Source organism: Nematostella vectensis, chromosome 8 (assembly GCF_932526225.1).
Source record: "Nematostella vectensis chromosome 8, jaNemVect1.1, whole genome shotgun sequence".
NCBI lineage: Eukaryota > Metazoa > Cnidaria > Anthozoa > Actiniaria > Edwardsiidae > Nematostella > Nematostella vectensis.
Window position 1 is genome coordinate 12,291,951 of NC_064041.1, and position 27,500 is coordinate 12,319,450.

Consider the following 27,500-nt stretch of genomic DNA (forward strand, 5'->3'; position numbering starts at 1 on the left):
TATTTCACCGCTTATGGCATTATATATTTGGAGTTGTACATTGGATACATGTTGGCCTCCTCGCTGTTTCCACAGGTGGGAGGACAGTGAGGGGCGGAGGGGGTATTGATGTTTCTCCAGCCACCGTGCTTACAATTAAGTGGACAGTGGTGGAAAAGAGGGGGGTAGCCAGATCGCCATGCGCACAATTAAGTGGACAGCGATAGGCAAGGGAAGGAGAAGTAATGCGATGGGGCCCGGGGCGAGTTGCCCTGGGTTGCCCGGTTTTATTGTGTGCTATACGAGGACAGAGAGGGCCTCGCCCCGCCAGCAGCAGAGGACATCATTGATGCCCCAGCGGCTATACGCGGCAAGAGGTCCGAGGACGGCCGCGTCCCTCTCTATCCTCTCTCTGATCTTATATTTAGCTACACTGACTATTTCTGCTTGTCTCTTCTCGAATAGAGAAGTGTTCCTTGCAGTCCACAGACACCATAGTATGAGTTTAAAGATGTACACCACTAAGTTAGTTTTGCTCTTGTCACCCTTAGCTGTGGATAGTCCAAGAGTAAGGATGACAGTGTTAACATTACGGGTTAGGGGAGTAGCGTTAATCCGCTCAGCTATAGGAAATGCCCAGTCCCAAACCCGCGTCGCAAAGTCGCAAGATAAAAACACGTGCTTTAATGTCTCGGTCCTGCCACAGCGGTGGCATTTCGGCGAAAACGTGCAGTGCATGTGGCTGGTGAGGAAACTCGCTGTGCGAACCACGCGGTGGCGGATCTTCCACAGCAGGTCGCTCTCCCAATTCGTGCTCAGCCCGCCGTATGTGTTCCGCCAGACTGAGAACCAGGGAATCCCTGGCAGTCGCAGTCTGTCTTCCCACGTCTGTTGAGCTTTGCTTGGATTAGGGAGGAGTGCTACAAACTCCGAGTAGATGTTTTTAACCTTCAGCGCTCGGAGGGGAGCGGAAGCTAGCCAAGGCTTGATCTCCGCCATGGCCTGGAGGAGATCGTCATAGACCCTGGGTCGTTTTCCAGGCGCCGCGACCGGGGCGGAATTGCCTTTCAGCCAATTCCACTCCTCACGGATACCGAGCTTGCGGCTAGTCCAATAGCGCGCTAGGTTTGCCCATGGAGCGTTATTGTCAGGGTTAGCCACTTGTGCAATCCATTTCAGCTGCAGGGATTTCACCTTTGACTGAATGTGGATGGCCGCCAGGCCTCCCTTTTCTCGCGGTTGCACGCACTTTTCTCTGCTAACCTGGGGGGTCTTACCAGACCAGACAAAATCCCAGACAAGTTTGTTCACCTTTGTGGCTACAGGAGGGGGCATTCTTAGCACACTGGCTGTGTACCAGAGTTTGCTCATCCCGAGTACATTGGTTATTAGAACTTTGCCCTTCAGGGATAGAGTCCGGCTGCGCCACAAGGTGAGGGTTTTTTCGAGTTTTTCTACGCGAGGTGCCCAGTTAAACTCGGTCAGGTCTCCAAACCCGTGCCAGATTCCAAGGATATGGAATGCCACTGCCACTTAATATCCACCGGAGTCTGGTCAGATCCTCGAGAGGAACCGATCCAGAGACCTTCGGATTTCGTGGCATTGAGCTTTGCTCCGGAAGCGCGTTCGTATGTACCAATTAGCGCGAAAGCCCTGCGTATAGAGTAAGAGTCTCGCAGCAGGAGGGTCGTGTCGTCGGCGTACTGAGTTGTTTTAACCGTCGCTTTTGACTGGGGAAGATGAAGACCAGTGACCTGAGGGTCTTTCCTGATCGCGTTCCCCAGAACCTCTGCACAAAGGCAGTAGAGCATGGGGCTAAGGGGGCAACCTTGGCGGACGCCGCGCTGTAGGGGGAAGAAGCTCGTGAGCCAGCCGTTATTACATACCGAGGCTTTACTGCCGTTGTACAGAGTCTTAATACAAGATGGGGGGATTCAAGTGAAGACCTCTCCTCCTCGGAAAGGCGAGCGTCCAGCCTAGAGAGCAAGGAATCCTGAGCCTCAGGGTCTGTTGTTTCAGCGGTGTAAAGCGTGGTGTAAAACTCGCGCACCGCAGCCAAGATGTCTGAGGTGTTTGAGGCTGTACGGCCGCTGGAGGTGTGAAGCTCGGTGATGCTGTGTTTGGTGCGATTGTTGCTCTCTAGGCCGAAGAAATACCGGGTGGGTTTTTCCCCTTCCTCAAGCCATTGTGCTCTAGAGCGGACTTTAACCCCTTCTAGCACGCGGGTCTGTGCGTCTTCTAGCTCCTGCTTTATAGCACGGAGGCGAGAGACGTCAGCACCGCGCGTGTTTAGGCGTTGGTATTCCCTCTCTAGGGCGGCAATGTGGTGTCGCTTTTCTTTGGAAAGACGCACCGACGCGGCTATCGCAAGACGCTTTAGGTGAAATTTTCCCAAATCCCACCAGACCCGGCGGTCTGGGAACTGGGGTCGTTTCTGCTGCCACGAGGGCCAGAAGGCGCGAACGCTTTTGCGAAAGTCCTCGTTCTGCAGGACCGAGACATTAAATTTCCATACACCTCGCCCTGCTGGCTCGATGTCGGGGATTGTGAGGCGCGCATGTACGGCTGCGTGGTCTGAGAAAGGGAATGGCCTGACGGTACAAGACCCCCCCTGCATGAAAGGTTCCGGGGCGTAGATACGATCGATCCGTGTTCCTACCCTGCGATCAGGCGTGATGTAAGTTACTGCCGTACCCGATGGTGAGTACGATCGATAGAGGTCTAAGACCCGGAACCGTTCAAGGAAGGTATGTAAAGCAGGGTATCCTAATGTACCGCTAAGCGCGCTACCCCCCCATTTATCTAGGGCTAAGTTACTTACACAATTAAAATCGCCTCCGATGATGGCGGGTACCCCCGGGTGAGAGAGCCGCCAAAGATTTCCGTAAAAGGCGACTCTCTCTGCCGGGAGATTCGGAGCATAAAGGTTGTTCAAAGAGAAGTGAGTTTTGTTAACCTCAATGAGGACGCTGAGGAACCTGCCCTCAGTATCCCGTTTGAGGCTCACAAACTTGAAATTAAAGGACGGCTTAAACAGCACTCCGACGCCACGCGCGTGAGGAGACCCACAGCTCCAATAAGCCGGTCCCCCCCACTCCTTTTCCCAATGCTGCTCTTCCGTGGCAGTTGAAATGTGGGTCTCCTGCACGAACGCAACATCGCAGTTCATGCTGCGAAGCGCACTAAAAACTTTTTCACGTTTAGGCGCCTCGTGGATGCCATTGACGTTAATCGTGCAAACCGAGAACGCCATTGTGAAACAAATATAGGTTAACATAACCATGAGGTTAAGATTAATGATGCACATCTTTACCCTCGTAGAGGTGTTGGAAATGTTGGCGGTAGAGCTTGTCAAACAGCTGTTTAGCACGCTGCTCCCCCTTCATGTTCTCCCATCGGGTGCGGAGTTCGCTCTGTGCTGCGTGTCCAGCGAGTCGCAGCTTTTGGTGCGTGTAATCACCGTGCTTGTGCTGGAGAAAGAGGGCGAGTGCGTCCAGTCGGGAGCTTGAGTCCACTCCAGCGATTCTGCGGGCGTCTGATTTGAGATCTTTAACGAAAGCCCGCTCGTTTTCAGCTCGACTTCCAGCTCGACTTTCCTTTCGCGGGGGAGAGTCCGTTAAGTGAAGACCGGGTGGTCTTTTCTCTCCGGTCTTCGGGGAGGGTTCCTCGGTGCCGGTCTTTGGGGAGGACTCTGTTGGTATAAGGGAATCCGCGGAGATTGTGTGCTCTTGCGCTGTTGCGGGGGCAGCTGCCTCGTCCTGGTCCTTTTCGCGGTCAGAGGCCGTCTCTGTCGGTAGCGGCAGATCCGGCGATAGTGGTGGGAGTGTCTCCTCCTCCTGCGCGCACTGCATGCGCTCCTGTTCGGTGGTGAGTTCTTCTCGACGACGGCGATGAGGGCGTCGGCGCGGTTTGGTGCATTCTTTCACACCGTGGCCTATCTCTGAGCATCTTAGGCAACTCTGAGGTTGCCCAGTATATTTGAAGCTCAGAGAGGCTCCGTTTGTTGTTAGGCGGGCTGGCAGGTCACGGAGTAACTTGTCGTACAGGACAAGGCGGCATCCATTTTCGAAAGCAGCCAGGTCGGGCTCTTTGTGATGAAGCCGCGAAATAGAGTGTAGGTCTCCGTATCTGGTCATCAAGTCGCGGAAGGTGTCATCCGGGAACTCAACAGGCACAAATACGGAGACTGCCGTTCTGCGCACGGAGACTGGGGCGAGTTGGTAGTGGCGGCCGCCGACGTCGAGGCCTCGAGAGGCAGCGAGAACAGCTGACTGCTCGGTTTTGAAGGTGACCTCTAGGCCAGAGACAACCTGGGCGGTGCCGACAATGTCGGCGGTTTCTGTCCCCAGGAAGGCGCGCAGGACCTCCGCCGCAGAGACTGGTGTGCTGTCGTATCGCAGACATACTGTCCGCAGGGCTGGGAAAGACCGAAAGACGGTTGGTTTTCGCTGTTGTAAAGCGGCCTCCCTGTAAGACATAGTCTTTCCAGTAAGCGTGGCTTTGGGCGTGTCCGTGGGCGTGTCCGTGGGCGTGTCCATGTCGTTTTCCGTTGGAGGAACCATTTTGGTGGGCGTGGTCAGGGCGTGGTCAGGACGTGTTCTAGAGGCGTTCCCAAGCTGTGGGCGCGGTCCTGCTAAGCCCTGGTGCTAGCAGGTTTCTCTAGATCAAGCGTTATACCGTGGAAATTCCCAGAGAACGAAACACGTGTTTACGTGATTACGTAATCCGGGTTTTCCCACGCCGAGGGCGCTTATACGAGAAGACCCTCGTCTATTCTTATCTAACCTTCAAACCCGAGGCTTACACTCGTCTTCGGTCGATAAGAACAGATACTTTTTTTTTTTGTATTTGAATAGTTTATTTACAATAAATCAAATCTATTATACAATCTTTAAATCCAGTTGAGGACTATATCTAATCTTGATTACAATGGTTGTTTTGACAATATCGATAATGTGTAGTTTTAGAGAAGAGAGGGATCCCGGGAGAAATCCGCGTCTCCGGCTCTTGCACGACAGAGGCGTTAATCCCCCCGGAAGCCTCGCTCCTCCCATTGTTCACGCGGTTTATTTCACCGCTTATGGCATTATATATTTGGAGTTGTACATTGGATACATGTTGGCCTCCTCGCTGTTTCCACAGGTGGGAGGACAGTGAGGGGCGGAGGGGGTATTGATGTTTCTCCAGCCACCGTGCTTACAATTAAGTGGACAGTGGTGGAAAAGAGGGGGGTAGCCAGATCGCCATGCGCACAATTAAGTGGACAGCGATAGGCAAGGGAAGGAGAAGTAATGCGATGGGGCCCGGGGCGAGTTGCCCTGGGTTGCCCGGTTTTATTGTGTGCTATACGAGGACAGAGAGGGCCTCGCCCCGCCAGCAGCAGAGGACATCATTGATGCCCCAGCGGCTATACGCGGCAAGAGGTCCGAGGACGGCCGCGTCCCTCTCTATCCTCTCTCTGATCTTATATTTAGCTACACTGACTATTTCTGCTTGTCTCTTCTCGAATAGAGAAGTGTTCCTTGCAGTCCACAGACACCATAGTATGAGTTTAAAGATGTACACCACTAAGTTAGTTCTGCTCTTGTCACCCTTAGCTGTGGATAGTCCAAGAGTAAGGATGACAGTGTTAACATTACGGGTTAGGGGAGTAGCGTTAATCCGCTCAGCTATAGGAAATGCCCAGTCCCAAACCCGCGTCGCAAAGTCGCAAGATAAAAACACGTGCTTTAATGTCTCGGTCCTGCCACAGCGGTGGCATTTCGGCGAAAACGTGCAGTGCATGTGGCTGGTGAGGAAACTCGCTGTGCGAACCACGCGGTGGCGGATCTTCCACAGCAGGTCGCTCTCCCAATTCGTGCTCAGCCCGCCGTATGTGTTCCGCCAGACTGAGAACCAGGGAATCCCTGGCAGTCGCAGTCTGTCTTCCCACGTCTGTTGAGCTTTGCTTGGATTAGGGAGGAGTGCTACAAACTCCGAGTAGATGTTTTTAACCTTCAGCGCTCGGAGGGGAGCGGAAGCTAGCCAAGGCTTGATCTCCGCCATGGCCTGGAGGAGATCGTCATAGACCCTGGGTCGTTTTCCAGGCGCCGCGACCGGGGCGGAATTGCCTTTCAGCCAATTCCACTCCTTACGGATACCGAGCTTGCGGCTAGTCCAATAGCGCGCTAGGTTTGCCCATGGAGCGTTATTGTCAGGGTTAGCCACTTGTGCAATCCATTTCAGCTGCAGGGATTTCACCTTTGACTGAATGTGGATGGCCGCCAGGCCTCCCTTTTCTCGCGGTTGCACGCACTTTTCTCTGCTAACCTGGGGGGTCTTACCAGACCAGACAAAATCCCAGACAAGTTTGTTCACCTTTGTGGCTACAGGAGGGGGCATTCTTAGCACACTGGCTGTGTACCAGAGTTTGCTCATCCCGAGTACATTGGTTATTAGAACTTTGCCCTTCAGGGATAGAGTCCGGCTGCGCCACAAGGTGAGGGTTTTTTCGAGTTTTTCTACGCGAGGTGCCCAGTTAAACTCGGTCAGGTCTCCAAACCCGTGCCAGATTCCAAGGATATGGAGCTTGTCTCTCTGCCACTTAATATCCACCGGAGTCTGGTCAGATCCTCGAGAGGAACCGATCCAGAGACCTTCGGATTTCGTGGCATTGAGCTTTGCTCCGGAAGCGCGTTCGTATGTACCAATTAGCGCGAAAGCCCTGCGTATAGAGTAAGAGTCTCGCAGCAGGAGGGTCGTGTCGTCGGCGTACTGAGTTGTTTTAACCGTCGCTTTTGACTGGGGAAGATGAAGACCAGTGACCTGAGGGTCTTTCCTGATCGCGTTCCCCAGAACCTCTGCACAAAGGCAGTAGAGCATGGGGCTAAGGGGGCAACCTTGGCGGACGCCGCGCTGTAGGGGGAAGAAGCTCGTGAGCCAGCCGTTATTACATACCGAGGCTTTACTGCCGTTGTACAGAGTCTTAATCCAGCGCCTAAAAACAGGCCCGAAATTCATTTTCTCGAGAACGCGATCGAGAAAATCTCTGTCCACTCTATCAAAAGCTTTTTCCCGATCAAGTGCAATGAGGGCACCGGGAAGTCGTTTAGTTTCGGCATAGTCGAGAATATCCCTGATTAGGAAGTTGTTCTCGAAGATGCTTCGTCCCGGCACCCCGCATGTCTGATCAGGAGAAAGAACTGACGCGAGTACGGGTTTCAGCCTGTTTGCCAGTGCTTTTGCGCCAATCTTGTAATCTACGTTAAGTAGTGAGATTGGGCGCCAGTTCTTGAGGAGAAGCCTATCTCCCTTTTTAAAGAGCAACGAGAGTATGCTCCGCGTCTGGGATTCAGAGAGGTGGGTATGATCGTATCCACTATTTAAAGTATCCACCAGATCACACCCTACTAAATCCCAGAAGCGGAGATAGAACTCGGCTGGGAGACCGTCGTCTCCGGGGGTCTTGTTTCTCTTCATCTGGGTGAGGGCCTCACGGCAATCAGCCTCAGATAAAGGGGATTCAAGTGAAGACCTCTCCTCCTCGGAAAGGCGAGCGTCCAGCCTAGAGAGCAAGGAATCCTGAGCCTCAGGGTCTGTTGTTTCAGCGGTGTAAAGCGTGGTGTAAAACTCGCGCACCGCAGCCAAGATGTCTGAGGTGTTTGAGGCTGTACGGCCGCTGGAGGTGTGAAGCTCGGTGATGCTGTGTTTGGTGCGATTGTTGCTCTCTAGGCCGAAGAAATACCGGGTGGGTTTTTCCCCTTCCTCAAGCCATTGTGCTCTAGAGCGGACTTTAACCCCTTCTAGCACGCGGGTCTGTGCGTCTTCTAGCTCCTGCTTTATAGCACGGAGGCGAGAGACGTCAGCACCGCGCGTGTTTAGGCGTTGGTATTCCCTCTCTAGGGCGGCAATGTGGTGTCGCTTTTCTTTGGAAAGACGCACCGACGCGGCTATCGCAAGACGCTTTAGGTGAAATTTTCCCAAATCCCACCAGACCCGGCGGTCTGGGAACTGGGGTCGTTTCTGCTGCCACGAGGGCCAGAAGGCGCGAACGCTTTTGCGAAAGTCCTCGTTCTGCAGGACCGAGACATTAAATTTCCATACACCTCGCCCTGCTGGCTCGATGTCGGGGATTGTGAGGCGCGCATGTACGGCTGCGTGGTCTGAGAAAGGGAATGGCCTGACGGTACAAGACCCCCCCTGCATGAAAGGTTCCGGGGCGTAGATACGATCGATCCGTGTTCCTACCCTGCGATCAGGCGTGATGTAAGTTACTGCCGTACCCGATGGTGAGTACGATCGATAGAGGTCTAAGACCCGGAACCGTTCAAGGAAGGTATGTAAAGCAGGGTATCCTAATGTACCGCTAAGCGCGCTACCCCCCCATTTATCTAGGGCTAAGTTACTTACACAATTAAAATCGCCTCCGATGATGGCGGGTACCCCCGGGTGAGAGAGCCGCCAAAGATTTCCGTAAAAGGCGACTCTCTCTGCCGGGAGATTCGGAGCATAAAGGTTGTTCAAAGAGAAGTGAGTTTTGTTAACCTCAATGAGGACGCTGAGGAACCTGCCCTCAGTATCCCGTTTGAGGCCCACAAACTTGAAATTAAAGGACGGCTTAAACAGCACTCCGACGCCACGCGCGTGAGGAGACCCACAGCTCCAATAAGCCGGTCCCCCCCACTCCTTTTCCCAATGCTGCTCTTCCGTGGCAGTTGAAATGTGGGTCTCCTGCACGAACGCAACATCGCAGTTCATGCTGCGAAGCGCACTAAAAACTTTTTCACGTTTAGGCGCCTCGTGGATGCCATTGACGTTAATCGTGCAAACCGAGAACGCCATTGTGAAACAAATATAGGTTAACATAACCATGAGGTTAAGATTAATGATGCACATCTTTACCCTCGTAGAGGTGTTGGAAATGTTGGCGGTAGAGCTTGTCAAACAGCTGTTTAGCACGCTGCTCCCCCTTCATGTTCTCCCATCGGGTGCGGAGTTCGCTCTGTGCTGCGTGTCCAGCGAGTCGCAGCTTTTGGTGCGTGTAATCACCGTGCTTGTGCTGGAGAAAGAGGGCGAGTGCGTCCAGTCGGGAGCTTGAGTCCACTCCAGCGATTCTGCGGGCGTCTGATTTGAGATCTTTAACGAAAGCCCGCTCGTTTTCAGCTCGACTTCCAGCTCGACTTTCCTTTCGCGGGGGAGAGTCCGTTAAGTGAAGACCGGGTGGTCTTTTCTCTCCGGTCTTCGGGGAGGGTTCCTCGGTGCCGGTCTTTGGGGAGGACTCTGTTGGTATAAGGGAATCCGCGGAGATTGTGTGCTCTTGCGCTGTTGCGGGGGCAGCTGCCTCGTCCTGGTCCTTTTCGCGGTCAGAGGCCGTCTCTGTCGGTAGCGGCAGATCCGGCGATAGTGGTGGGAGTGTCTCCTCCTCCTGCGCGCACTGCATGCGCTCCTGTTCGGTGGTGAGTTCTTCTCGACGACGGCGATGAGGGCGTCGGCGCGGTTTGGTGCATTCTTTCACACCGTGGCCTATCTCTGAGCATCTTAGGCAACTCTGAGGTTGCCCAGTATATTTGAAGCTCAGAGAGGCTCCGTTTGTTGTTAGGCGGGCTGGCAGGTCACGGAGTAACTTGTCGTACAGGACAAGGCGGCATCCATTTTCGAAAGCAGCCAGGTCGGGCTCTTTGTGATGAAGCCGCGAAATAGAGTGTAGGTCTCCGTATCTGGTCATCAAGTCGCGGAAGGTGTCATCCGGGAACTCAACAGGCACAAATACGGAGACTGCCGTTCTGCGCACGGAGACTGGGGCGAGTTGGTAGTGGCGGCCGCCGACGTCGAGGCCTCGAGAGGCAGCGAGAACAGCTGACTGCTCGGTTTTGAAGGTGACCTCTAGGCCAGAGACCACCTGGGCGGTGCCGACAATGTCGGCGCTTTCTGTCCCCAGGAAGGCGCGCAGGACCTCCGCCGCAGAGACTGGTGTGCTGTCGTATCGCAGACGTACTGTCCGCAGGGCTGCGAAAGACCGAAAGACGGTTGGTTTTCGCTGTTGTAAAGCGGCCTCCCTGTAAGACATAGTCTTTCAAGTGGGCGTGGCTTTGGGCGTGTCCGTGGGCGTGTCCGTGGGCGTGTCCATGTCGTTTTCTGTTGGAGGAACCATTTTGGTGGGCGTGGTCAGGGCGTGGTCAGGGCGTGTTCTAGAGGCGTTCCCAAGCTGTGGGCGCGGTCCTGCTAAGCCCTGGTGCTAGCAGGTTTCTCTAGATCAAGCGTTATACCGTGGAAATTCCCAGAGAACGAAACACGTGTTTACGTGATTACGTAATCCGGGTTTTCCCACGCCGAGGGCGCTTATACGAGAAGACCCTCGTCTATTCTTATCTAACCTTCAAACCCGAGGCTTACACTCGTCTTCGGTCGATAAGAACAGATACTACACTTGATCTTAGCCAAAAGGCCGAGAAGCGATGCAGAATCTGGCTCGGACTACATGGAGCGTTTATCATTCTAGGCCTCCGCCATGTGGGTGACGGACTCGGTTTTAGGCCCTTCTGCCTCCTAAGATCACATGTGATGATCAGTCATGAACGTAGTGCTATCACGTACGAGCAGTATTCGCTTGATACACCGTCTTTGCGAGTGCAATGAGACATTTTTACCGCGCTAGTGCGTGCGTACGTTCTCACCGCACCGCTATAAAAGTCTAAAATATCACCGAGATCTTTCGTCTACGGCCATACCATCGAGAAAACACCGGTTCTCGTCCGATCACCGAAGTTAAGCTCGATTGGGCGCGGTTAGTACTTGGATGGGTGACCGCCTGGGAATACCGCGTGCTGTAGGCATTTCTTTTTCATTTTTTTCTAAACTATAAAGAAAAAGTTAGTGCAGGTTGATCATTGTCTAAGCTAAAGAAATGCCTCAGTTGTATGCGTTCTCAACTCGATCTATAGACAATTCAGGCATACTCAGCGACCGTATTGTAATCAAAATCGCGGTCGTAAACGTTCGCAAACGTTCAGCAGATTCAAGTAGAGTCATAATATTACAAGCGATCAGATCAGTGGATTGTGAAAGCCTGTAAGAGCGTTAGTACTCGCATAGGAAATGTCTCTCAATGCAGTAAAATACTATGAGAGAAAGTGCGCAGTATTATCGCATTGGTCGCGCGTTTACACCGCGAGTGAACACGAACATTACTCAGCTCACATCTCATACAAGCTGAGATGCCATTCATAGCGTAAACCTTGTCCAAATAAATGCTTTTCGAGATCATGTTTTCACTCACTAGAATAAAGCGCGAAGGTTGCAAAGCAGCGCGCGTATTCCACTGTTCTATTTTAGTGACGAAACAGTCGCACTGAACTTTCATCGCCGGTTAGCAACAACTGATCAAAACACAGCTCACCTTCGCTCGTTTCATCGCAAAAACACCGCTAGAATGCAGACCAAACACGACTAAAGCCTCTGCCCACCATGACGGTAATGTGAGAGCAAGTTGTTCGCTATTAGAAGTTAGAAATTTTACAATAGTTGACTGATTACAAGCGGTGTGAAGTCCGTGCTCTCGAGTCGCTCGTTGTGATTGTGTTGTGATTACACTTGATTCGTATTGTTCGGGGACTAGCGCGAACGCAGGTCCCCACTACCAGAAATTATACGCTCGAGTTACCCACATTTGGGGTAATCGCAGGGGTCAACCCAATCGAAGTGCAATGAGAGGGCCTCACCCTGAGAGGACCGCCTTGGTGATCACGGTAAACCTCCCGCGTCAGGTAAGTATGAGTTTATTTGGCGTCCCTGTACACCGACTGTCCCCGGCTGATTTCATCCTCCATGTGGGAACGGTGCATCGCGGTGATTATGACCCGTCGTCTTAATGACGATCCTGTCTCTTATTGATCTCTCCCGCTATAGCTCGCATGAACAGCACGTAAATGATGCTCGAGGTGTTGCTTGAATGTGTCTTCCCGAAAGGGAAGGGGGCCGTACTCGGAGGTAGTGCAATACCGAGACAACCCGTGGCTGGGACGCAGCAAGCCGCTTATTCCACAGCCAGTTTCCAAAAATCAGTTTAATATATGAGCTACTCAATGAGCAGCGTATCAGATATTAAGCTGATAAGAACAGATACTACACTTGATCTTAGCCAAAAGGCCGAGAAGCGATGCAGAATCTGGCTCGGACTACATGGAGCGTTTATCATTCTAGGCCTCCACCATGTGGGTGACGGACTCGGTTTTAGGCCCTTCTGCCTCCTAAGATCACATGTGATGATCAGTCATGAACGTAGTGCTATCACGTACGAGCAGTATTCGCTTGATACACCGTCTTTGCGAGTGCAATGAGACATTTTTACCGCGCTAGTGCGTGCGTACGTTCTCACCGCACCGCTATAAAAGTCTAAAATATCACCGAGATCTTTCGTCTACGGCCATACCATCGAGAAAACACCGGTTCTCGTCCGATCACCGAAGTTAAGCTCGATTGGGCGCGGTTAGTACTTGGATGGGTGACCGCCTGGGAATACCGCGTGCTGTAGGCATTTCTTTTTCATTTTTTTCTAAACTATAAAGAAAAAGTTAGTGCAGGTTGATCATTGTTTAAGCTAAAGAAATGCCTCAGTTGTATGCGTTCTCAACTCGATCTATAGACAATTCAGGCATACTCAGCGACCGTATTGTAATCAAAATCGCGGTCGTAAACGTTCGCAAACGTTCAGCAGATTCAAGTAGAGTCATAATATTACAAGCGATCAGATCAGTGGATTGTGAAAGCCTGTAAGAGCGTTAGTACTCGCATAGGAAATGTCTCTCAATGCAGTAAAATACTATGAGAGAAAGTGCGCAGTATTATCGCATTGGTCGCGCGTTTACACCGCGAGTGAACACGAACATTACTCAGCTCACATCTCATACAAGCTGAGATGCCATTCATAGCGTAAACCTTGTCCAAATAAATGCTTTTCGAGATCATGTTTTCACTCACTAGAATAAAGCGCGAAGGTTGCAAAGCAGCGCGCGTATTCCACTGTTCTATTTTAGTGACGAAACAGTCGCACTGAACTTTCATCGCCGGTTAGCAACAACTGATCAAAACACAGCTCACCTTCGCTCGTTTCATCGCAAAAACACCGCTAGAATGCAGACCAAACACGACTAAAGCCTCTGCCCACCATGACGGTAATGTGAGAGCAAGTTGTTCGCTATTAGAAGTTAGAAATTTTACAATAGTTGACTGATTACAAGCGGTGTGAAGTCCGTGCTCTCGAGTCGCTCGTTGTGATTGTGTTGTGATTACACTTGATTCGTATTGTTCGGGGACTAGCGCGAACGCAGGTCCCCACTACCAGAAATTATACGCTCGAGTTACCCACATTTGGGGTAATCGCAGGGGTCAACCCAATCGAAGTGCAATGAGAGGGCCTCACCCTGAGAGGACCGCCTTGGTGATCACGGTAAACCTCCCGCGTCAGGTAAGTATGAGTTTATTTGGCGTCCCTGTACACCGACTGTCCCCGGCTGATTTCATCCTCCATGTGGGAACGGTGCATCGCGGTGATTATGACCCGTCGTCTTAATGACGATCCTGTCTCTTATTGATCTCTCCCGCTATAGCTCGCATGAACAGCACGTAAATGATGCTCGAGGTGTTGCTTGAATGTGTCTTCCCGAAAGGGAAGGGGGCCGTACTCGGAGGTAGTGCAATACCGAGACAACCCGTGGCTGGGACGCAGCAAGCCGCTTATTCCACAGCCAGTTTCCAAAAATCAGTTTAATATATGAGCTACTCAATGAGCAGCGTATCAGATATTAAGCTGATAAGAACAGATACTACACTTGATCTTAGCCAAAAGGCCGAGAAGCGATGCAGAATCTGGCTCGGACTACATGGAGCGTTTATCATTCTAGGCCTCCACCATGGGGGTGACGGACTCGGTTTTAGGCCCTTCTGCCTCCTAAGATCACATGTGATGATCAGTCATGAACGTAGTGCTATCACGTACGAGCAGTATTCGCTTGATACACCGTCTTTGCGAGTGCAATGAGACATTTTTACCGCGCTAGTGCGTGCGTACGTTCTCACCGCACCGCTATAAAAGTCTAAAATATCACCGAGATCTTTCGTCTACGGCCATACCATCGAGAAAACACCGGTTCTCGTCCGATCACCGAAGTTAAGCTCGATTGGGCGCGGTTAGTACTTGGATGGGTGACCGCCTGGGAATACCGCGTGCTGTAGGCATTTCTTTTTCATTTTTTTCTAAACTATAAAGAAAAAGTTAGTGCAGGTTGATCATTGTCTAAGCTAAAGAAATGCCTCAGTTGTATGCGTTTTCAACTCGATCTATAGACAATTCAGGCATACTCAGCGACCGTATTGTAATCAAAATCGCGGTCGTAAACGTTCGCAAACGTTCAGCAGATTCAAGTAGAGTCATAATATTACAAGCGATCAGATCAGTGGATTGTGAAAGCCTGTAAGAGCGTTAGTACTCGCATAGGAAATGTCTCTCAATGCAGTAAAATACTATGAGAGAAAGTGCGCAGTATTATCGCATTGGTCGCGCGTTTACACCGCGAGTGAACACGAACATTACTCAGCTCACATCTCATACAAGCTGAGATGCCATTCATAGCGTAAACCTTGTCCAAATAAATGCTTTTCGAGATCATGTTTTCACTCACTAGAATAAAGCGCGAAGGTTGCAAAGCAGCGCGCGTATTCCACTGTTCTATTTTAGTGACGAAACAGTCGCACTGAACTTTCATCGCCGGTTAGCAACAACTGATCAAAACACAGCTCACCTTCGCTCGTTTCATCGCAAAAACACCGCTAGAATGCAGACCAAACACAACTAAAGCCTCTGCCCACCATGACGGTAATGTGAGAGCAAGTTGTTCGCTATTAGAAGTTAGAAATTTTACAATAGTTGACTGATTACAAGCGGTGTGAAGTCCGTGCTCTCGAGTCGCTCGTTGTGATTGTGTTGTGATTACACTTGATTCGTATTGTTCGGGGACTAGCGCGAACGCAGGTCCCCACTACCAGAAATTATACGCTCGAGTTACCCACATTTGGGGTAATCGCAGGGGTCAACCCAATCGAAGTGCAATGAGAGGGCCTCACCCTGAGAGGACCGCCTTGGTGATCACGGTAAACCTCCCGCGTCAGGTAAGTATGAGTTTATTTGGCGTCCCTGTACACCGACTGTCCCCGGCTGATTTCATCCTCCATGTGGGAACGGTGCATCGCGGTGATTATGACCCGTCGTCTTAATGACGATCCTGTCTCTTATTGATCTCTCCCGCTATAGCTCGCATGAACAGCACGTAAATGATGCTCGAGGTGTTGCTTGAATGTGTCTTCCCGAAAGGGAAGGGGGCCGTACTCGGAGGTAGTGCAATACCGAGACAACCCGTGGCTGGGACGCAGCAAGCCGCTTATTCCACAGCCAGTTTCCAAAAATCAGTTTAATATATGAGCTACTCAATGAGCAGCGTATCAGATATTAAGCTGATAAGAACAGATACTACACTTGATCTTAGCCAAAAGGCCGAGAAGCGATGCAGAATCTGGCTCGGACTACATGGAGCGTTTATCATTCTAGGCCTCCGCCATGTGGGTGACGGACTCGGTTTTAGGCCCTTCTGCCTCCTAAGATCACATGTGATGATCAGTCATGAACGTAGTGCTATCACGTACGAGCAGTATTCGCTTGATACACCGTCTTTGCGAGTGCAATGAGACATTTTTACCGCGCTAGTGCGTGCGTACGTTCTCACCGCACCGCTATAAAAGTCTAAAATATCACCGAGATCTTTCGTCTACGGCCATACCATCGAGAAAACACCGGTTCTCGTCCGATCACCGAAGTTAAGCTCGATTGGGCGCGGTTAGTACTTGGATGGGTGACCGCCTGGGAATACCGCGTGCTGTAGGCATTTCTTTTTCATTTTTTTCTAAACTATAAAGAAAAAGTTAGTGCAGGTTGATCATTGTCTAAGCTAAAGAAATGCCTCAGTTGTATGCGTTCTCAACTCGATCTATAGACAATTCAGGCATACTCAGCGACCGTATTGTAATCAAAATCGCGGTCGTAAACGTTCGCAAACGTTCAGCAGATTCAAGTAGAGTCATAATATTACAAGCGATCAGATCAGTGGATTGTGAAAGCCTGTAAGAGCGTTAGTACTCGCATAGGAAATGTCTCTCAATGCAGTAAAATACTATGAGAGAAAGTGCGCAGTATTATCGCATTGGTCGCGCGTTTACACCGCGAGTGAACACGAACATTACTCAGCTCACATCTCATACAAGCTGAGATGCCATTCATAGCGTAAACCTTGTCCAAATAAATGCTTTTCGAGATCATGTTTTCACTCACTAGAATAAAGCGCGAAGGTTGCAAAGCAGCGCGCGTATTCCACTGTTCTGTTTTAGTGACGAAACAGTCGCACTGAACTTTCATCGCCGGTTAGCAACAACTGATCAAAACACAGCTCACCTTCGCTCGTTTCATCGCAAAAACACCGCTAGAATGCAGACCAAACACGACTAAAGCCTCTGCCCACCATGACGGTAATGTGAGAGCAAGTTGTTCGCTATTAGAAGTTAGAAATTTTACAATAGTTGACTGATTACAAGCGGTGTGAAGTCCGTGCTCTCGAGTCGCTCGTTGTGATTGTGTTGTGATTACACTTGATTCGTATTGTTCGGGGACTAGCGCGAACGCAGGTCCCCACTACCAGAAATTATACGCTCGAGTTACCCACATTTGGGGTAATCGCAGGGGTCAACCCAATCGAAGTGCAATGAGAGGGCCTCACCCTGAGAGGACCGCCTTGGTGATCACGGTAAACCTCCCGCGTCAGGTAAGTATGAGTTTATTTGGCGTCCCTGTACACCGACTGTCCCCGGCTGATTTCATCCTCCATGTGGGAACGGTGCATCGCGGTGATTATGACCCGTCGTCTTAATGACGATCCTGTCTCTTATTGATCTCTCCCGCTATAGCTCGCATGAACAGCACGTAAATGATGCTCGAGGTGTTGCTTGAATGTGTCTTCCCGAAAGGGAAGGGGGCCGTACTCGGAGGTAGTGCAATACCGAGACAACCCGTGGCTGGGACGCAGCAAGCCGCTTATTCCACAGCCAGTTTCCAAAAATCAGTTTAATATATGAGCTACTCAATGAGCAGCGTATCAGATATTAAGCTGATAAGAACAGATACTACACTTGATCTTAGCCAAAAGGCCGAGAAGCGATGCAGAATCTGGCTCGGACTACATGGAGCGTTTATCATTCTAGGCCTCCGCCATGTGGGTGACGGACTCGGTTTTAGGCCCTTCTGCCTCCTAAGATCACATGTGATGATCAGTCATGAACGTAGTGCTATCACGTACGAGCAGTATTCGCTTGATACACCGTCTTTGCGAGTGCAATGAGACATTTTTACCGCGCTAGTGCGTGCGTACGTTCTCACCGCACCGCTATAAAAGTCTAAAATATCACCGAGATCTTTCGTCTACGGCCATACCATCGAGAAAACACCGGTTCTCGTCCGATCACCGAAGTTAAGCTCGATTGGGCGCGGTTAGTACTTGGATGGGTGACCGCCTGGGAATACCGCGTGCTGTAGGCATTTCTTTTTCATTTTTTTCTAAACTATAAAGAAAAAGTTAGTGCAGGTTGATCATTGTCTAAGCTAAAGAAATGCCTCAGTTGTATGCGTTCTCAACTCGATCTATAGACAATTCAGGCATACTCAGCGACCGTATTGTAATCAAAATCGCGGTCGTAAACGTTCGCAAACGTTCAGCAGATTCAAGTAGAGTCATAATATTACAAGCGATCAGATCAGTGGATTGTGAAAGCCTGTAAGAGCGTTAGTACTCGCATAGGAAATGTCTCTCAATGCAGTAAAATACTATGAGAGAAAGTGCGCAGTATTATCGCATTGGTCGCGCGTTTACACCGCGAGTGAACACGAACATTACTCAGCTCACATCTCATACAAGCTGAGATGCCATTCATAGCGTAAACCTTGTCCAAATAAATGCTTTTCGAGATCATGTTTTCACTCACTAGAATAAAGCGCAAAGGTTGCAAAGCAGCGCGCGTATTCCACTGTTCTATTTTAGTGACGAAACAGTCGCACTGAACTTTCATCGCCGGTTAGCAACAACTGATCAAAACACAGCTCACCTTCGCTCGTTTCATCGCAAAAACACCGCTAGAATGCAGACCAAACACGACTAAAGCCTCTGCCCACCATGACGGTAATGTGAGAGCAAGTTGTTCGCTATTAGAAGTTAGAAATTTTACAATAGTTGACTGATTACAAGCGGTGTGAAGTCCGTGCTCTCGAGTCGCTCGTTGTGATTGTGTTGTGATTACACTTGATTCGTATTGTTCGGGGACTAGCGCGAACGCAGGTCCCCACTACCAGAAATTATACGCTCGAGTTACCCACATTTGGGGTAATCGCAGGGGTCAACCCAATCGAAGTGCAATGAGAGGGCCTCACCCTGAGAGGACCGCCTTGGTGATCACGGTAAACCTCCCGCGTCAGGTAAGTATGAGTTTATTTGGCGTCCCTGTACACCGACTGTCCCCGGCTGATTTCATCCTCCATGTGGGAACGGTGCATCGCGGTGATTATGACCCGTCGTCTTAATGACGATCCTGTCTCTTATTGATCTCTCCCGCTATAGCTCGCATGAACAGCACGTAAATGATGCTCGAGGTGTTGCTTGAATGTGTCTTCCCGAAAGGGAAGGGGGCCGTACTCGGAGGTAGTGCAATACCGAGACAACCCGTGGCTGGGACGCAGCAAGCCGCTTATTCCACAGCCAGTTTCCAAAAATCAGTTTAATATATGAGCTACTCAATGAGCAGCGTATCAGATATTAAGCTGATAAGAACAGATACTACACTTGATCTTAGCCAAAAGGCCGAGAAGCGATGCAGAATCTGGCTCGGACTACATGGAGCGTTTATCATTCTAGGCCTCCGCCATGTGGGTGACGGACTCGGTTTTAGGCCCTTCTGCCTCCTAAGATCACATGTGATGATCAGTCATGAACGTAGTGCTATCACGTACGAGCAGTATTCGCTTGATACACCGTCTTTGCGAGTGCAATGAGACATTTTTACCGCGCTAGTGCGTGCGTACGTTCTCACCGCACCGCTATAAAAGTCTAAAATATCACCGAGATCTTTCGTCTACGGCCATACCATCGAGAAAACACCGGTTCTCGTCCGATCACCGAAGTTAAGCTCGATTGGGCGCGGTTAGTACTTGGATGGGTGACCGCCTGGGAATACCGCGTGCTGTAGGCATTTCTTTTTCATTTTTTTCTAAACTATAAAGAAAAAGTTAGTGCAGGTTGATCATTGTCTAAGCTAAAGAAATGCCTCAGTTGTATGCGTTCTCAACTCGATCTATAGACAATTCAGGCATACTCAGCGACCGTATTGTAATCAAAATCGCGGTCGTAAACGTTCGCAAACGTTCAGCAGATTCAAGTAGAGTCATAATATTACAAGCGATCAGATCAGTGGATTGTGAAAGCCTGTAAGAGCGTTAGTACTCGCATAGGAAATGTCTCTCAATGCAGTAAAATACTATGAGAGAAAGTGCGCAGTATTATCGCATTGGTCGCGCGTTTACACCGCGAGTGAACACGAACATTACTCAGCTCACATCTCATACAAGCTGAGATGCCATTCATAGCGTAAACCTTGTCCAAATAAATGCTTTTCGAGATCATGTTTTCACTCACTAGAATAAAGCGCGAAGGTTGCAAAGCAGCGCGCGTATTCCACTGTTCTATTTTAGTGACGAAACAGTCGCACTGAACTTTCATCGCCGGTTAGCAACAACTGATCAAAACACAGCTCACCTTCGCTCGTTTCATCGCAAAAACACCGCTAGAATGCAGACCAAACACGACTAAAGCCTCTGCCCACCATGACGGTAATGTGAGAGCAAGTTGTTCGCTATTAGAAGTTAGAAATTTTACAATAGTTGACTGATTACAAGCGGTGTGAAGTCCGTGCTCTCGAGTCGCTCGTTGTGATTGTGTTGTGATTACACTTGATTCGTATTGTTCGGGGACTAGCGCGAACGCAGGTCCCCACTACCAGAAATTATACGCTCGAGTTACCCACATTTGGGGTAATCGCAGGGGTCAACCCAATCGAAGTGCAATGAGAGGGCCTCACCCTGAGAGGACCGCCTTGGTGATCACGGTAAACCTCCCGCGTCAGGTAAGTATGAGTTTATTTGGCGTCCCTGTACACCGACTGTCCCCGGCTGATTTCATCCTCCATGTGGGAACGGTGCATCGCGGTGATTATGACCCGTCGTCTTAATGACGATCCTGTCTCTTATTGATCTCTCCCGCTATAGCTCGCATGAACAGCACGTAAATGATGCTCGAGGTGTTGCTTGAATGTGTCTTCCCGAAAGGGAAGGGGGCCGTACTCGGAGGTAGTGCAATACCGAGACAACCCGTGGCTGGGACGCAGCAAGCCGCTTATTCCACAGCCAGTTTCCAAAAATCAGTTTAATATATGAGCTACTCAATGAGCAGCGTATCAGATATTAAGCTGATAAGAACAGATACTACACTTGATCTTAGCCAAAAGGCCGAGAAGCGATGCAGAATCTGGCTCGGACTACATGGAGCGTTTATCATTCTAGGCCTCCACCATGTGGGTGACGGACTCGGTTTTAGGCCCTTCTGCCTCCTAAGATCACATGTGATGATCAGTCATGAACGTAGTGCTATCACGTACGAGCAGTATTCGCTTGATACACCGTCTTTGCGAGTGCAATGAGACATTTTTACCGCGCTAGTGCGTGCGTACGTTCTCACCGCACCGCTATAAAAGTCTAAAATATCACCGAGATCTTTCGTCTACGGCCATACCATCGAGAAAACACCGGTTCTCGTCCGATCACCGAAGTTAAGCTCGATTGGGCGCGGTTAGTACTTGGATGGGTGACCGCCTGGGAATACCGCGTGCTGTAGGCATTTCTTTTTCATTTTTTTCTAAACTATAAAGAAAAAGTTAGTGCAGGTTGATCATTGTCTAAGCTAAAGAAATGCCTCAGTTGTATGCGTTCTCAACTCGATCTATAGACAATTCAGGCATACTCAGCGACCGTATTGTAATCAAAATCGCGGTCGTAAACGTTCGCAAACGTTCAGCAGATTCAAGTAGAGTCATAATATTACAAGCGATCAGATCAGTGGATTGTGAAAGCCTGTAAGAGCGTTAGTACTCGCATAGGAAATGTCTCTCAATGCAGTAAAATACTATGAGAGAAAGTGCGCAGTATTATCGCATTGGTCGCGCGTTTACACCGCGAGTGAACACGAACATTACTCAGCTCACATCTCATACAAGCTGAGATGCCATTCATAGCGTAAACCTTGTCCAAATAAATGCTTTTCGAGATCATGTTTTCACTCACTAGAATAAAGCGCGAAGGTTGCAAAGCAGCGCGCGTATTCCACTGTTCTATTTTAGTGACGAAACAGTCGCACTGAACTTTCATCGCCGGTTAGCAACAACTGATCAAAACACAGCTCACCTTCGCTCGTTTCATCGCAAAAACACCGCTAGAATGCAGACCAAACACGACTAAAGCCTCTGCCCACCATGACGGTAATGTGAGAGCAAGTTGTTCGCTATTAGAAGTTAGAAATTTTACAATAGTTGACTGATTACAAGCGGTGTGAAGTCCGTGCTCTCGAGTCGCTCGTTGTGATTGTGTTGTGATTACACTTGATTCGTATTGTTCGGGGACTAGCGCGAACGCAGGTCCCCACTACCAGAAATTATACGCTCGAGTTACCCACATTTGGGGTAATCGCAGGGGTCAACCCAATCGAAGTGCAATGAGAGGGCCTCACCCTGAGAGGACCGCCTTGGTGATCACGGTAAACCTCCCGCGTCAGGTAAGTATGAGTTTATTTGGCGTCCCTGTACACCGACTGTCCCCGGCTGATTTCATCCTCCATGTGGGAACGGTGCATCGCGGTGATTATGACCCGTCGTCTTAATGACGATCCTGTCTCTTATTGATCTCTCCCGCTATAGCTCGCATGAACAGCACGTAAATGATGCTCGAGGTGTTGCTTGAATGTGTCTTCCCGAAAGGGAAGGGGGCCGTACTCGGAGGTAGTGCAATACCGAGACAACCCGTGGCTGGGACGCAGCAAGCCGCTTATTCCACAGCCAGTTTCCAAAAATCAGTTTAATATATGAGCTACTCAATGAGCAGCGTATCAGATATTAAGCTGATAAGAACAGATACTACACTTGATCTTAGCCAAAAGGCCGAGAAGCGATGCAGAATCTGGCTCGGACTACATGGAGCGTTTATCATTCTAGGCCTCCACCATGTGGGTGACGGACTCGGTTTTAGGCCCTTCTGCCTCCTAAGATCACATGTGATGATCAGTCATGAACGTAGTGCTATCACGTACGAGCAGTATTCGCTTGATACACCGTCTTTGCGAGTGCAATGAGACATTTTTACCGCGCTAGTGCGTGCGTACGTTCTCACCGCACCGCTATAAAAGTCTAAAATATCACCGAGATCTTTCGTCTACGGCCATACCATCGAGAAAACACCGGTTCTCGTCCGATCACCGAAGTTAAGCTCGATTGGGCGCGGTTAGTACTTGGATGGGTGACCGCCTGGGAATACCGCGTGCTGTAGGCATTTCTTTTTCATTTTTTTCTAAACTATAAAGAAAAAGTTAGTGCAGGTTGATCATTGTCTAAGCTAAAGAAATGCCTCAGTTGTATGCGTTCTCAACTCGATCTATAGACAATTCAGGCATACTCAGCGACCGTATTGTAATCAAAATCGCGGTCGTAAACGTTCGCAAACGTTCAGCAGATTCAAGTAGAGTCATAATATTACAAGCGATCAGATCAGTGGATTGTGAAAGCCTGTAAGAGCGTTAGTACTCGCATAGGAAATGTCTCTCAATGCAGTAAAATACTATGAGAGAAAGTGCGCAGTATTATCGCATTGGTCGCGCGTTTACACCGCGAGTGAACACGAACATTACTCAGCTCACATCTCATACAAGCTGAGATGCCATTCATAGCGTAAACCTTGTCCAAATAAATGCTTTTCGAGATCATGTTTTCACTCACTAGAATAAAGCGCGAAGGTTGCAAAGCAGCGCGCGTATTCCACTGTTCTATTTTAGTGACGAAACAGTCGCACTGAACTTTCATCGCCGGTTAGCAACAACTGATCAAAACACAGCTCACCTTCGCTCGTTTCATCGCAAAAACACCGCTAGAATGCAGACCAAACACGACTAAAGCCTCTGCCCACCATGACGGTAATGTGAGAGCAAGTTGTTCGCTATTAGAAGTTAGAAATTTTACAATAGTTGACTGATTACAAGCGGTGTGAAGTCCGTGCTCTCGAGTCGCTCGTTGTGATTGTGTTGTGATTACACTTGATTCGTATTGTTCGGGGACTAGCGCGAACGCAGGTCCCCACTACCAGAAATTATACGCTCGAGTTACCCACATTTGGGGTAATCGCAGGGGTCAACCCAATCGAAGTGCAATGAGAGGGCCTCACCCTGAGAGGACCGCCTTGGTGATCACGGTAAACCTCCCGCGTCAGGTAAGTATGAGTTTATTTGGCGTCCCTGTACACCGACTGTCCCCGGCTGATTTCATCCTCCATGTGGGAACGGTGCATCGCGGTGATTATGACCCGTCGTCTTAATGACGATCCTGTCTCTTATTGATCTCTCCCGCTATAGCTCGCATGAACAGCACGTAAATGATGCTCGAGGTGTTGCTTGAATGTGTCTTCCCGAAAGGGAAGGGGGCCGTACTCGGAGGTAGTGCAATACCGAGACAACCCGTGGCTGGGACGCAGCAAGCCGCTTATTCCACAGCCAGTTTCCAAAAATCAGTTTAATATATGAGCTACTCAATGAGCAGCGTATCAGATATTAAGCTGATAAGAACAGATACTACACTTGATCTTAGCCAAAAGGCCGAGAAGCGATGCAGAATCTGGCTCGGACTACATGGAGCGTTTATCATTCTAGGCCTCCGCCATGTGGGTGACGGACTCGGTTTTAGGCCCTTCTGCCTCCTAAGATCACATGTGATGATCAGTCATGAACGTACGAGCAGTATTCGCTTGATACACCGTCTTTGCGAGTGCAATGAGACATTTTTACCGCGCTAGTGCGTGCGTACGTTCTCACCGCACCGCTATAAAAGTCTAAAATATCACCGAGATCTTTCGTCTACGGCCATACCATCGAGAAAACACCGGTTCTCGTCCGATCACCGAAGTTAAGCTCGATTGGGCGCGGTTAGTACTTGGATGGGTGACCGCCTGGGAATACCGCGTGCTGTAGGCATTTCTTTTTCATTTTTTTCTAAACTATAAAGAAAAAGTTAGTGCAGGTTGATCATTGTCTAAGCTAAAGAAATGCCTCAGTTGTAAACGTTCTCAACTCGATCTATAGACAATTCAGGCATACTCAGCGACCGTATTGTAATCAAAATCGCGGTCGTAAACGTTCGCAAACGTTCAGCAGATTCAAGTAGAGTCATAATATTACAAGCGATCAGATCAGTGGATTGTGAAAGCCTGTAAGAGCGTTAGTACTCGCATAGGAAATGTCTCTCAATGCAGTAAAATACTATGAGAGAAAGTGCGCAGTATTATCGCATTGGTCGCGCGTTTACACCGCGAGTGAACACGAACATTACTCAGCTCACATCTCATACAAGCTGAGATGCCATTCATAGCGTAAACCTTGTCCAAATAAATGCTTTTCGAGATCATGTTTTCACTCACTAGAATAAAGCGCGAAGGTTGCAAAGCAGCGCGCGTATTCCACTGTTCTATTTTAGTGACGAAACAGTCGCACTGAACTTTCATCGCCGGTTAGCAACAACTGATCAAAACACAGCTCACCTTCGCTCGTTTCATCGCAAAAACACCGCTAGAATGCAGACCAAACACGACTAAAGCCTCTGCCCACCATGACGGTAATGTGAGAGCAAGTTGTTCGCTATTAGAAGTTAGAAATTTTACAATAGTTGACTGATTACAAGCGGTGTGAAGTCCGTGCTCTCGAGTCGCTCGTTGTGATTGTGTTGTGATTACACTTGATTCGTATTGTTCGGGGACTAGCGCGAACGCAGGTCCCCACTACCAGAAATTATACGCTCGAGTTACCCACATTTGGGGTAATCGCAGGGGTCAACCCAATCGAAGTGCAATGAGAGGGCCTCACCCTGAGAGGACCGCCTTGGTGATCACGGTAAACCTCCCGCGTCAGGTAAGTATGAGTTTATTTGGCGTCCCTGTACACCGACTGTCCCCGGCTGATTTCATCCTCCATGTGGGAACGGTGCATCGCGGTGATTATGACCCGTCGTCTTAATGACGATCCTGTCTCTTATTGATCTCTCCCGCTATAGCTCGCATGAACAGCACGTAAATGATGCTCGAGGTGTTGCTTGAATGTGTCTTCCCGAAAGGGAAGGGGGCCGTACTCGGAGGTAGTGCAATACCGAGACAACCCGTGGCTGGGACGCAGCAAGCCGCTTATTCCACAGCCAGTTTCCAAAAATCAGTTTAATATATGAGCTACTCAATGAGCAGCGTATTAGATATTAAGCTGATAAGAACAGATACTACACTTGATCTTAGCCAAAAGGCCGAGAAGCGATGCAGAATCTGGCTCGGACTACATGGAGCGTTTATCATTCTAGGCCTCCGCCATGTGGGTGACGGACTCGGTTTTAGGCCCTTCTGCCTCCTAAGATCACATGTGATGATCAGTCATGAACGTACGAGCAGTATTCGCTTGATACACCGTCTTTGCGAGTGCAATGAGACATTTTTACCGCGCTAGTGCGTGCGTACGTTCTCACCGCACCGCTATAAAAGTCTAAAATATCACCGAGATCTTTCGTCTACGGCCATACCATCGAGAAAACACCGGTTCTCGTCCGATCACCGAAGTTAAGCTCGATTGGGCGCGGTTAGTACTTGGATGGGTGACCGCCTGGGAATACCGCGTGCTGTAGGCATTTCTTTTTCATTTTTTTCTAAACTATAAAGAAAAAGTTAGTGCAGGTTGATCATTGTCTAAGCTAAAGAAATGCCTCAGTTGTATGCGTTCTCAACTCGATCTATAGACAATTCAGGCATACTCAGCGACCGTATTGTAATCAAAATCGCGGTCGTAAACGTTCGCAAACGTTCAGCAGATTCAAGTAGAGTCATAATATTACAAGCGATCAGATCAGTGGATTGTGAAAGCCTGTAAGAGCGTTAGTACTCGCATAGGAAATGTCTCTCAATGCAGTAAAATACTATGAGAGAAAGTGCGCAGTATTATCGCATTGGTCGCGCGTTTACACCGCGAGTGAACACGAACATTACTCAGCTCACATCTCATACAAGCTGAGATGCCATTCATAGCGTAAACCTTGTCCAAATAAATGCTTTTCGAGATCATGTTTTCACTCACTAGAATAAAGCGCGAAGGTTGCAAAGCAGCGCGCGTATTCCACTGTTCTATTTTAGTGACGAAACAGTCGCACTGAACTTTCATCGCCGGTTAGCAACAACTGATCAAAACACAGCTCACCTTCGCTCGTTTCATCGCAAAAACACCGCTAGAATGCAGACCAAACACGACTAAAGCCTCTGCCCACCATGACGGTAATGTGAGAGCAAGTTGTTCGCTATTAGAAGTTAGAAATTTTACAATAGTTGACTGATTACAAGCGGTGTGAAGTCCGTGCTCTCGAGTCGCTCGTTGTGATTGTGTTGTGATTACACTTGATTCGTATTGTTCGGGGACTAGCGCGAACGCAGGTCCCCACTACCAGAAATTATACGCTCGAGTTACCCACATTTGGGGTAATCGCAGGGGTCAACCCAATCGAAGTGCAATGAGAGGGCCTCACCCTGAGAGGACCGCCTTGGTGATCACGGTAAACCTCCCGCGTCAGGTAAGTATGAGTTTATTTGGCGTCCCTGTACACCGACTGTCCCCGGCTGATTTCATCCTCCATGTGGGAACGGTGCATCGCGGTGATTATGACCCGTCGTCTTAATGACGATCCTGTCTCTTATTGATCTCTCCCGCTATAGCTCGCATGAACAGCACGTAAATGATGCTCGAGGTGTTGCTTGAATGTGTCTTCCCGAAAGGGAAGGGGGCCGTACTCGGAGGTAGTGCAATACCGAGACAACCCGTGGCTGGGACGCAGCAAGCCGCTTATTCCACAGCCAGTTTCCAAAAATCAGTTTAATATATGAGCTACTCAATGAGCAGCGTATCAGATATTAAGCTGATAAGAACAGATACTACACTTGATCTTAGCCAAAAGGCCGAGAAGCGATGCAGAATCTGGCTCGGACTACATGGAGCGTTTATCATTCTAGGCCTCCACCATGTGGGTGACGGACTCGGTTTTAGGCCCTTCTGCCTCCTAAGATCACATGTGATGATCAG

General features: G+C 49.5%; 1 protein-coding gene and 31 non-coding genes across 32 annotated transcripts in view; 10 read left to right on the top strand and 22 right to left on the bottom strand.

Moving 5' to 3' along the window:
* LOC125570312 overlaps positions 1–4,541 on the bottom strand; it is a 4,772-nt gene extending 231 nt beyond the window's left edge. Inside the window, exons 1-2 of the mRNA XM_048731864.1 lie at positions 3,293–4,541; positions 1–530 (exon numbers count right to left, since the gene is read on the bottom strand). The exon at positions 1–530 is cut by the window's left edge and continues 231 nt beyond it. Of these exons, the coding sequence (XP_048587821.1) occupies positions 277–530; positions 3,293–4,541 (1,503 nt within the window). The 3' untranslated portion in view covers positions 1–276. The remainder of the gene's footprint in view (positions 531–3,292) is intronic.
* A 5,678-nt stretch (positions 4,542–10,219) lies between these two features.
* On the bottom strand, positions 10,220–10,414 carry LOC125570814. Its single transcript, XR_007313125.1, has one exon. It is a non-coding gene; the product is annotated as a U2 spliceosomal RNA (small nuclear RNA).
* A 257-nt stretch (positions 10,415–10,671) lies between these two features.
* LOC125570986 lies at positions 10,672–10,790 on the top strand. Its single transcript, XR_007313296.1, has one exon. It is a non-coding gene; the product is annotated as a 5S ribosomal RNA (ribosomal RNA).
* A 772-nt stretch (positions 10,791–11,562) lies between these two features.
* LOC125570387 lies at positions 11,563–11,728 on the bottom strand. The gene has a single exon (XR_007312714.1). It is a non-coding gene; the product is annotated as a U1 spliceosomal RNA (small nuclear RNA).
* A 193-nt stretch (positions 11,729–11,921) lies between these two features.
* LOC125570725 lies at positions 11,922–12,114 on the bottom strand. The gene has a single exon (XR_007313050.1). It is a non-coding gene; the product is annotated as a U2 spliceosomal RNA (small nuclear RNA).
* A 257-nt stretch (positions 12,115–12,371) lies between these two features.
* On the top strand, positions 12,372–12,490 carry LOC125570987. The gene has a single exon (XR_007313297.1). It is a non-coding gene; the product is annotated as a 5S ribosomal RNA (ribosomal RNA).
* Positions 12,491–13,262: 772 nt separating this feature from the next.
* Positions 13,263–13,428, bottom strand: LOC125570389. Its single transcript, XR_007312716.1, has one exon. It is a non-coding gene; the product is annotated as a U1 spliceosomal RNA (small nuclear RNA).
* A 193-nt stretch (positions 13,429–13,621) lies between these two features.
* Positions 13,622–13,814, bottom strand: LOC125570726. The gene has a single exon (XR_007313051.1). It is a non-coding gene; the product is annotated as a U2 spliceosomal RNA (small nuclear RNA).
* Positions 13,815–14,071: 257 nt separating this feature from the next.
* LOC125570988 lies at positions 14,072–14,190 on the top strand. The gene has a single exon (XR_007313298.1). It is a non-coding gene; the product is annotated as a 5S ribosomal RNA (ribosomal RNA).
* Positions 14,191–14,962: 772 nt separating this feature from the next.
* On the bottom strand, positions 14,963–15,128 carry LOC125570390. The gene has a single exon (XR_007312717.1). It is a non-coding gene; the product is annotated as a U1 spliceosomal RNA (small nuclear RNA).
* Positions 15,129–15,321: 193 nt separating this feature from the next.
* Positions 15,322–15,514, bottom strand: LOC125570727. Its single transcript, XR_007313052.1, has one exon. It is a non-coding gene; the product is annotated as a U2 spliceosomal RNA (small nuclear RNA).
* A 257-nt stretch (positions 15,515–15,771) lies between these two features.
* Positions 15,772–15,890, top strand: LOC125570989. Its single transcript, XR_007313299.1, has one exon. It is a non-coding gene; the product is annotated as a 5S ribosomal RNA (ribosomal RNA).
* Positions 15,891–16,662: 772 nt separating this feature from the next.
* On the bottom strand, positions 16,663–16,828 carry LOC125570391. The gene has a single exon (XR_007312718.1). It is a non-coding gene; the product is annotated as a U1 spliceosomal RNA (small nuclear RNA).
* A 193-nt stretch (positions 16,829–17,021) lies between these two features.
* Positions 17,022–17,214, bottom strand: LOC125570729. Its single transcript, XR_007313054.1, has one exon. It is a non-coding gene; the product is annotated as a U2 spliceosomal RNA (small nuclear RNA).
* Positions 17,215–17,471: 257 nt separating this feature from the next.
* LOC125570990 lies at positions 17,472–17,590 on the top strand. Its single transcript, XR_007313300.1, has one exon. It is a non-coding gene; the product is annotated as a 5S ribosomal RNA (ribosomal RNA).
* A 772-nt stretch (positions 17,591–18,362) lies between these two features.
* On the bottom strand, positions 18,363–18,528 carry LOC125570392. The gene has a single exon (XR_007312719.1). It is a non-coding gene; the product is annotated as a U1 spliceosomal RNA (small nuclear RNA).
* Positions 18,529–18,721: 193 nt separating this feature from the next.
* On the bottom strand, positions 18,722–18,914 carry LOC125570730. Its single transcript, XR_007313055.1, has one exon. It is a non-coding gene; the product is annotated as a U2 spliceosomal RNA (small nuclear RNA).
* A 257-nt stretch (positions 18,915–19,171) lies between these two features.
* LOC125570991 lies at positions 19,172–19,290 on the top strand. Its single transcript, XR_007313301.1, has one exon. It is a non-coding gene; the product is annotated as a 5S ribosomal RNA (ribosomal RNA).
* Positions 19,291–20,062: 772 nt separating this feature from the next.
* On the bottom strand, positions 20,063–20,228 carry LOC125570393. Its single transcript, XR_007312720.1, has one exon. It is a non-coding gene; the product is annotated as a U1 spliceosomal RNA (small nuclear RNA).
* Positions 20,229–20,421: 193 nt separating this feature from the next.
* Positions 20,422–20,614, bottom strand: LOC125570731. The gene has a single exon (XR_007313056.1). It is a non-coding gene; the product is annotated as a U2 spliceosomal RNA (small nuclear RNA).
* A 257-nt stretch (positions 20,615–20,871) lies between these two features.
* Positions 20,872–20,990, top strand: LOC125570992. The gene has a single exon (XR_007313302.1). It is a non-coding gene; the product is annotated as a 5S ribosomal RNA (ribosomal RNA).
* A 772-nt stretch (positions 20,991–21,762) lies between these two features.
* On the bottom strand, positions 21,763–21,928 carry LOC125570395. Its single transcript, XR_007312722.1, has one exon. It is a non-coding gene; the product is annotated as a U1 spliceosomal RNA (small nuclear RNA).
* A 193-nt stretch (positions 21,929–22,121) lies between these two features.
* Positions 22,122–22,314, bottom strand: LOC125570732. Its single transcript, XR_007313057.1, has one exon. It is a non-coding gene; the product is annotated as a U2 spliceosomal RNA (small nuclear RNA).
* Positions 22,315–22,571: 257 nt separating this feature from the next.
* LOC125570993 lies at positions 22,572–22,690 on the top strand. The gene has a single exon (XR_007313303.1). It is a non-coding gene; the product is annotated as a 5S ribosomal RNA (ribosomal RNA).
* A 772-nt stretch (positions 22,691–23,462) lies between these two features.
* Positions 23,463–23,628, bottom strand: LOC125570396. The gene has a single exon (XR_007312723.1). It is a non-coding gene; the product is annotated as a U1 spliceosomal RNA (small nuclear RNA).
* Positions 23,629–23,821: 193 nt separating this feature from the next.
* Positions 23,822–24,014, bottom strand: LOC125570733. Its single transcript, XR_007313058.1, has one exon. It is a non-coding gene; the product is annotated as a U2 spliceosomal RNA (small nuclear RNA).
* A 244-nt stretch (positions 24,015–24,258) lies between these two features.
* Positions 24,259–24,377, top strand: LOC125570994. Its single transcript, XR_007313304.1, has one exon. It is a non-coding gene; the product is annotated as a 5S ribosomal RNA (ribosomal RNA).
* Positions 24,378–25,149: 772 nt separating this feature from the next.
* Positions 25,150–25,315, bottom strand: LOC125570397. Its single transcript, XR_007312724.1, has one exon. It is a non-coding gene; the product is annotated as a U1 spliceosomal RNA (small nuclear RNA).
* Positions 25,316–25,508: 193 nt separating this feature from the next.
* Positions 25,509–25,701, bottom strand: LOC125570784. The gene has a single exon (XR_007313109.1). It is a non-coding gene; the product is annotated as a U2 spliceosomal RNA (small nuclear RNA).
* A 244-nt stretch (positions 25,702–25,945) lies between these two features.
* Positions 25,946–26,064, top strand: LOC125570995. The gene has a single exon (XR_007313305.1). It is a non-coding gene; the product is annotated as a 5S ribosomal RNA (ribosomal RNA).
* Positions 26,065–26,836: 772 nt separating this feature from the next.
* LOC125570398 lies at positions 26,837–27,002 on the bottom strand. The gene has a single exon (XR_007312725.1). It is a non-coding gene; the product is annotated as a U1 spliceosomal RNA (small nuclear RNA).
* A 193-nt stretch (positions 27,003–27,195) lies between these two features.
* LOC125570734 lies at positions 27,196–27,388 on the bottom strand. The gene has a single exon (XR_007313059.1). It is a non-coding gene; the product is annotated as a U2 spliceosomal RNA (small nuclear RNA).
* Positions 27,389–27,500: the final 112 nt, after the last annotated feature.